Source organism: Alexandromys fortis, unplaced genomic scaffold, assembly GCF_014885135.2.
Source record: "Alexandromys fortis isolate MF-2015 unplaced genomic scaffold, M_Fortis_MF-2015_v1.1 scaffold_461, whole genome shotgun sequence".
Classification (NCBI taxonomy): Eukaryota; Metazoa; Chordata; class Mammalia; order Rodentia; family Cricetidae; genus Alexandromys; species Alexandromys fortis.
In genome coordinates, this window is record NW_026068398.1 from 190,314 (window position 1) to 199,374 (window position 9,061).

The 9,061-nt window shown below is 37.0% G+C and overlaps 1 protein-coding gene and 1 pseudogene across 1 annotated transcript in view; one reads left to right on the forward strand and one right to left on the reverse strand.

Moving 5' to 3' along the window:
* Positions 1-580: 580 nt before the first annotated feature.
* On the forward strand, positions 581-1,060 carry LOC126495593 (immunoglobulin heavy variable 3-21-like; annotated as a pseudogene).
* Positions 1,061-1,242: 182 nt separating this feature from the next.
* The window catches only part of LOC126495594 (TOX high mobility group box family member 4-like), a 15,858-nt gene continuing 8,039 nt past the window's right edge, over positions 1,243-9,061 (reverse strand). The window contains exons 2-3 of the mRNA XM_050133179.1: positions 7,251-8,417; positions 1,243-1,320 (exon numbers count right to left, since the gene is read on the reverse strand). Coding sequence (XP_049989136.1) covers positions 1,243-1,320; positions 7,251-8,417 — 1,245 coding nt within the window. The remainder of the gene's footprint in view (positions 1,321-7,250; positions 8,418-9,061) is intronic.

Consider the following 9,061-nt stretch of genomic DNA (forward strand, 5'->3'; position numbering starts at 1 on the left):
GCCAATGAAAATGGACAAAGTCTCTGCAGGTTCCTTACTGAGCAATTTAATTCAGTCATGTCACATGATCTTAACACAAAAATAGAGTTTCCCAACTCCAGAGGCAACTACACTTACAACTTATGGCTGTAGCTGACTCGGGTGGTGCCTAGTACATCAGTGTTGAATCAACACAGCATAAGAAAAGATCTGCAGAGCATGTACCAAAGCAAAGCCTACTGCCATCTATAATACAGGAAATGAATAACTGGGCGGAAATGATACCTAAAATGCAAATTTTGTTAGTGATTATTAAATGAAATAGATGATACTTAATGTGTGTGAAAAATAGCTTAGTACAATACAAATATTTTTATAACATTATCTTTACTGCTAGCCTTGCTACAACATTTACAAACATACCAGAACATGCTATCTCTTAGCTCCAACAACAGAACTTATATAGCAGGAAGGCATGCAAATAAGGTCCATCTCTTCTCATGAAAACCAGATAAACATTGGCCCTGAATCTCAGACAAAGGAATCAGTCCTGGATGCCCAGTTCTTCCATTTCAGTAATCAGCACGGACAATAAAACACAATGGATTTGGTGTTCATTTGGGTTTTCCTTGTTGCTTGTTTAAAAGGTAATTCATAAAGAAAAGATACTGACTGTGTTAGTGCACATGAACTATTTATATAAAAGATAGAGTTTCTGTGGCAATTTACTAACAACATTTTCTGTGTTTGCAGGTGTCCAGTCTGAGGTGCAGCTTGTGGAGTCTGGAGGAGGCCTGGTGAAGCCTGGGGGATCCCTGAGACTATCCTGTGTAGCCTCTGGATTCACTTTCAGTGACTGCTGGATGCCAAGTTCCAGGGAGGGATGGAGTGGGTTGGAGGTATTAGTACAGACAGCAGTACTATAAGATATGCACCATCCGTGAAGGATCGATTCACCATCTCCAGAGACAATGCCAAGAACACTCTGTACCTGCAAATGAACAGTGTGAGATCTGAGGACACAGCCACTTATTACTGTGCTAGAGACAGTGATGGAACTTCAGTGTTAACTCAGGCATAAACCTCACTGTTAGGCCACTCAGGGCCACCAGGGGGTGCAAAAGACATAGAATACATGTTCATCCCAGGAATTTATGCAGATATGATTAGATTAAGCACTCTTCTCAGGTGTTTGACCTGCATTTTTTTTACACTTTCTCTGGAATTTTCTCTACATGTACGTTCTGAAGGAATCCAATGTCCTCAACACATTATATGTTCTTCTTGTGCTATTTTATCATAGGAGGCACAGTCTCCCATGAACAAAGTGTAAACTGACAACTACGGGGACACAAAGTACCCTACATTAGTCATTGAAATTTTATGATAAGAAAGTATATGGACATTTTTGAGTATTTGCATATTCTATGCAGAGGTCAGGTTATACTTTTTGATTATAACAGCATGAATGTTTAAAGGAAAACCAAGAGAAAGATGACACCATGTTAATTACTTAAAAACATCCTAGCATATTTACAATCATCTCTTGTCCTTGAGGATGATGCACTCAGGTTCAAATGAGACCCAGGTGTGCTTTTAGTTCGTTTGAAATGGAAAGGATATAGTTATATTTTAATAAAATATTAATTAAGAACATTTTCTCAAGGTTTTATATATTCTTCACTTTGCTAATGTCTTTTTATCTCTTCAAAAACTTGCTTGCAGAAATTATCTCAGTTATGAATCCTGACTTTTGTTTCTATACCTTTGTCTCTCAATAAAATTAATTCCCAAAATATCACCTATAATTCTGTCATCTATGCATGTCTACAAATATTATAATCCTCTTTGGTATGTCTCAGTCATTCACAAGATTTGAGTTTGTGTTCATTAATGTTATATTATTTTATATGAGTTTTTCCTGTAAATATACAGATTCACAACTATGCCTACTGATGAAAATAGCTTTTGTTTATTTTAACATTTTCTGTGACTTTGTACAAATCAGTTTTTCATTCCTTTTCTTCAAAACTGAATGTATTAGATGCTATACAGGACTAAAGTTGTGAGGTTTAATATTCCCAGTTGACTTATTTGAGATCACATATGTCTCTTACTGAACAGATGTAAGAGTGTTTTCACAGTGTTGTAATAGAGAAGGGAACATTCACATTTAACATTGATGGCAAGTTTTAGTGGACTGCAGGTCTTCAGTCAGTAGAATAATAAAAATGGAAATATTGCCTCTCCCCAGTTAATTAATCTGTATATTCCCTGATCTATGCACAGGAAAGAAAATAACATAAATGATAAGAGAATGCCATTAAACTTTGCATGTGACATGATGATTCCCTAAGGCACATAGGTACTGATGTAGTGCAAATATTACTTGTTATAAGTTGTGTTGATCATTTTGAAGGAAATATTTACTCTGTGGCAATGTATCCTTTTCTTATTTATTAATTATTTATTTAAATTGAATTCAAATTTTCTGATTACTCTTAGCATTTCATCTTTGGTATTCACAAAAATATTAAGGCTCTTAATATTTGGAGTATTCTAGATGCTAGAGACAGTGATCAATTGGTAAAAGCAATTACTTGAAGAAGGTCTGGTTTGTTTACAAGCACCCAAGATAACAGTTCATAAATATATATAACTACTGTTCTATGTGATCTGACAGCTTCTTCTGTCCTACACAACCACCTGGACTAATGTGCACATATACAAAGAAATGCACATGCACACATATGAAAATGACTATTAAAATTTTGATTTATCTAAGTAATGAAATAAAGGCTTTTGAATTGCAAGATGTAAGATCCTTGAAAGAACATGCGGGAACTATATAAAGATGAAACCAGGGAGTTTATTGTGAAGTTGACAAGAAGTAAACATGAAATAACTCAACTTCATGGTAAAATTGTCTGTAATTGTGATCAACCAGGAGAGTCTTTCATACAGCTGTGAGCATTATTTCTGATAACTATCTTTTCTATTTGGAATGAATTTGCATATGGAATAATGACTTTTGAGGGACAAACAGAGATGACACACAGAGAGAAAGATCATACAATAGGAATGTAACATGAAAAGTGAAAATCCAGAGGCTGATATTGGGGTTCAGTTGAAGATTAGAAGAGTAAAGCTGTGACCCGTGGAGAGACTTTTTACCTCCACCAAATCTTTAGACTGAAAAAGTGAGCTTCTGTTTTCATAAATACTCAGACTCCATACTCCAGTGAGTTCCTGTCTCTTTACCTTTATATTCTTCTCCCCGTTCAGCCATATCACTCCTGTTTCCACCTCCCTATTGCTGAGATTAAATGTGTATGACTTCTAAACACTGAGATTAAAGGCACGAGACACCACCACCTGGATCTGTTTTGGGATCAATCTTGTGTAGTCCTGGGTAGACTTGACCTCAAAGAGATTTATTTGTTTGCCTGTCTCTTGAGTCCTTGGATTAAAGTTGTGATCCTATCCTTGCCCTTTAATGTTTTAGCATTGTACTCCTATCTTAGGGCGAGCTTTGTTTTTTTAATTACAAATAAAATGTCACTATATTTTCCATTTTTATTTAAAATAGAAAGAAGGCTACACATAAAATAAGAAAATTATATGCAATAATTACAATCACTGTATAAAATATATGCAGGAAATAAATACATCAACAACTTCTGATCCATTTGCATTTGAAAAATTGAGAGAAAATATTCCATTTTCTATCCTATGTTGGTGAGCCCAAAGATCTATAAATAATTTGTTTTAGATCATAATATGCCTTACCATCTAAAACTATCATTGAATATCTTTCAACCTTATGCAATTTACATTTCTTTAGTGAATTTTTTTCTGAGTCTCATAAATAAGTAAAACTATAAATATAACTATCTAATCTTAAAACACCTCAGAAACCCAAGAAGAAATAATATTAACTAAGTAAGTTAAAATTGTGAACAAACAACTTCCAAGAAAATGTTAGAAATGACAAAAAAAAAGCTGGCTATTTGACTATGTCACTCAAGATACCCCTGCATCATTGGGTCATCCTGCTTCAACCCAAAGTCCTAACATATCCAAAAAACTTTTCTGTGAAGCAAGATATTCTCAAGGTCTGTCCCTCATCTTGGCAGTCTTCGACACTATTTTGTGTCTTCCTAGTCTGATTAGAACATCATACTGTCAACAGTCAAGGAGAGAGCAATTTCTTGCCCAGTGACTTTTATGTGTCATAAATCAAATAATATCTGTGTGGAGCTGATTCAATGTCAGTCATCTTCTTGGATGTAGATTTGTGATCCCAGGAGTAGATATGTCTCATTATCATAACCAAAAACCTATATTATTAAAACATCTTTAATGGTATATTCTGTAAGCTCTGAAGTATATGAACATGACCTGTCTATCTAAAATTTATCTATGTTTGACCTCCAAAACCTCCCTAATTTGACTACAAGTTCTATTATAATAGGTGATTAACTACTAACTAATATTTCCTTATTATTTCAAACAGTTGCTATGCATTCTTAAGTAAGTTGTATAGGTATAGTTGTATAGGTATACCTTGAAAAATAGTAGAAATGTATGCACAGCATGTTATAACAAAATTAATCTCAAACTACATCAATATCAAAATTTGTAAATAATATACAGAAGTCAAATCCAATGTTAAACAATTAAACCAGTAGTTACTTTTTAAAAGTAGATTCAATAATCTACTCATTTATCTTACCATAACTAATCTTTCCTTTCTACTTTTAAGAGTAGATTCAATAATTTATACTTCTACTCTGTCATCTCAGTATCCTTTTTGAAAAAAACAAACAAACAAAAAAAACAAGAATTCTAAATCTTATCTCCATTGTTCAACTTTCTTCCTGAGTGTGAACAATAACAACTTATAACCAACCCCATTAAAAATGACAAATATCCATAACCCATTAAACTGCCATAAAGCAGCCACTTCACCTTTTGAGAATATGGGTGTCATATTCCATTTATTTATTTATTTAAAAAAAACTAACGATCATTTTACATAACAATTTTAGTTCCTACTTCCTCCCCTCCTTCAAATCCCTCCACTTATCCCCTACCCTGCCCCCATTCACTACTGAGAGAGGGTAAGACACATTGTTCTGGAGAAGATCCAAGGCCCTTCACACTATATCTAGGCTGAGTTAGGTATCCTTCCAAAAAAAATAGGTTCTCAAAAAGCCAGTACAAGAAGTAGGGATAAATTCAGGTGCCACTTCCAGTGGCCCCACAATCTGCCCCAGCCATGCAACTGTCACTCACATCCAGATGGTTCAGTTTGACCCTATGCTGGTTCCTTTCCTGTCTGACTAGAGTTGGTGAGCATCCATAAGTTCAGGTAAACTGTTGCAGTGGACGTCCCCATTGTGGTCTTGACCTCTTTTCTCCCTGGAATTTGGGAGCTCAGCCAGCACTCTGCTGTAGGTCTCTGACTTGTTTCCATCAGTTGTTGGATGAAGCTTTTTTGGTGACATTTATTATATTCATCAATCTATCGGGCAAGACCACTTCTGGTAGCATTTCCTCTATTGCTTAGGGTCTTAGCTGAAGTCATCATCATGGATTCCTTGGAATTTCTGTAGTTCCAAGTGTCTTGCTAGCCCCACAATGGCATGCTCAATTAAAACATCTCTTTCCTTGCTCTCCATCTGTCCTTCCACCATCTCAATTATCCCTTTAACTCAAATTCTCCTCACCCCTCTACTTCTTTCCTCCTCTTCACTTTTGACCCTCCTGTATTCCCCCACTCCATGCTCCCATTTCTTTTCAGGAGATCATGTCTATTCCCCATTCCCAGGTGGATTTTATATGTTTTCCTTAGTGTTAACCTTGTTACCTTGCTTCTTTAGTGTCATGGATTATAGGTTTATAGTCCTTTACTTTACAGCTAGTATACACTTATAAGTGAGTACATACCATTTTCATCTTTCTGGGTTGGCTTACCACACTCAAATTTTTTTTTTCTAATTCCATCCATTTGCATGCAAATTTGAAGATGTCATTGTATTTTACCATGAGTATACCATTTGTATGCCATTTGTAGTGATGAGGCGATGCCTCCTGCACAGCTAGCTTTACACCTGAAATAACAACACACAAATTGTATTCATTTAAACACTGCCTGGCCCATTAGTTTTAGCCTCTTATTGGCTAAATCTCATATCTTGATTAACCCATTTCTAATAATCTGTGTAACAACACGAAGTGGTGGCTTACCGGGAAAGATTCTAGTCTACATGCGCCTCGAGTTGGAGAATCATGGCATCTAAATCACTTCCTCTCTTCCCAGCATTCTGTTCTGTCTTCTCCACCTACCTATGTTCTGATATATCAGTCCAAGCAGTTTTCTTTATTAATTAACCAATGAAAGCAACAGATAGATAGGAGACCCACCTACTTCATTTCCCATTTTTCTGTAAACAAAAAAGAAAGGCTTTCACTTTAACATAGTAAAATTACATATAACAAAACAGTCATAAAACAAGAATTACAGGCACAATATTTACCTCTATTTTATCTTTTATCACAACAATGGATAACTATAACTATTTATCTACTCTACAACTTCATCAAAGACTCCACAAGGATATATTACCTATTCAAACAAGAAATAAGCAATTTCCAAACTCTAGAAATGACAGAAACATATTGCTGTCTGGGCAGTCACCTGAAGTTTCTCTGTACTGTTGGGGCATCCATCTTTAGTCTTCAAGCCCATAGTTTCCAGAAGACATTTTGATGAAGCAGGAAATTTCAAAGGCAGTTTAGTCACTATCTGCTGTGTCCTGCCGAATGTCTTGTAGATTCTTTCATGAAGCAGGAACCCCAAAAGACCATCTCAATTTTGTCAAGTTCAGCAGTCCTTTTTCTGCAGGTTCTTTGTGGCCAGTTTATGCAACAGTCCAGGCAAGTGCAGTTTCTTGACCAAATGGCTATCAAACTCCATAAGGAGCCTCTTCAATGCCCATCTTCCTCTTGAAGTAGCTGGTTTTGCCAGGAGCATATGTGTCTCATTTTCATGAAAAGCCCTATGTTATTAAAACACTTAAAATGTTATATTCTGTAGTCTTTGAAAGATATGAAGAATGCCTATCTAAATGAAATATATAGAAAATCTAACTAACATGACAACAAGCTTGACTATTATTGATTTATACCATTGTATAAATACACATTTTCTTTATTCTTCAGTTGAGGGACATCCAGGTTTTTTTTTTTTTCCATGTTCTTGTTACTTCAAATAATGCTTGCCATAATATTCTTTTTTTTTTTTTTTTGGTAATAATCAACTTGGTAATATTGGGCTGACCTCCAGCCCCTGAGGATGCCTGGTTTGCCACATAAGATGAAAGTGTGGAATTAACTACAATGCAAGGGGACAAAGCAGGTGACTCTGTTGAGGTTGGTGCTGGTGATGCTGGGTCAGCAGCAGTCACAGTAGGAGGTGAAGGAGTCTGTGACTGTGGGACAGGATCTAATTCCACTGTTTCCACAGTAGCCTGACACTCCTGATTGTCTTTATAAGCAGCTAGTGCCTTGAGATACTCTTTCTTGGCAGCTTCAGTTTTCTGCTTATACACCTGCTTTTGCTCTTCTCCGAGACTGTCCCACATGGAAGCCACAATCTTCGACACCTCACCAAAGGTAGCATTGGGGTTCTGTCCCTTGATGGCAGCCTGAGTATCACGGAAGAATAATGCATATGCGGAGACTGGCTTCTGAGGCTCATTAGGGTCTTTCTTTTTTCTCTTCTTGGGAGCCTTTTGCTTTTTCCCTGTTTCCACTACCACTGTCTTCTGACTCGGAAGTTGCCTCCGAAAATCATCAACGCCGTCCTCATGAAGTGAACTGGTAGGTGACGGAGTAGTCGAAAGACGATCCTCAGGTGACTGGGCAGGTGGCAAGATGGTGCTACCTCCTAAACTCAATCCAAGTTGAGAACTCAGTTCTGACTGGTCAATAGTGGTCAACTGGCTATGTCCCATTAAGCCAGATGTCATGTCTGTCATTGGTACGTCAATTGTGACAGGTGGGTTGGCACTATACTGAGTTCCTATAGAATGGTCCAGGTCCATAGTCAGGCCCCCACTCAGGAGTCCCCCGCCCTGCTCCATCAAGCCGTGGGTCATGCCCACAGGCATGTCCAATGTCTGAACTCCATATTGAGCTGCAAAGCTGCCATCCTGTGAGGAAGACGGGTCTGCCAGGTCATCAAAGTGGCTAACCACATCTGAGACAGCCAGGGAGGGGTCAGAGTCCAAGGAGATGGGTGGGATTTCAAATTCCTCATCGCCCAAGCTTGGTGTATGAAAGGTCTCGGCCCCTGACAGGAAGGGATGCGAGGGCCCAGTGATAGTCAGGTAATTGTCATTTCCTCCGGAAACTCCATCTTCGCGGCAGCACTAGCAGCTTCTCCCTGCCATAATATTCTTAACTTTGCTTCCTGTTGTCTGTGCTCAGTGGTATCTTTAGGGGATGCTGAAAAGAAAAACTTTAATTATCATGCCCTGATAGAGGTGGCTATATCATATTTTGTCTAGTTTGTGTAATGGGAAGTGCAGTGCTTGTCTGAAGTCCTGGCTAGAGTAGTTTGTTAGGCTGAATCATCACACCTAGTCACCTCAAAATTGTTCAGAGCAAGTTTGGAATTCAAAAATGACCTTGAAGTGGAGTTTTTCACCTTAGTGGTGTTGTGGGACCATATCCTCTTTTTGTTTATTTTAAAGGTTGCTGTTAGACCTGCTTATGGTTCATGGCTGAAAATCAATAGAGACTCATACCCTAAATGATGTATAAGAAGCTAAATAAAGCCTTTTTCTATAAATAGTTATTTCTCTATATTTACTATTAATATCATGATAAAAAGTTTAACATGTTTTAATATTATAAAATGCATACTTAAAAAGCAGTTAAGATTCAATATAAAAGCAAAGTATTATGAGCATAGTGGCAACAAAGTAGTACTTAAATATCTGATTTTCTTCTGTCCCATATAGACAGATATTTCTATTTTCCTTTAGTAAATATGTTTGTGTTTAGGGAGGAG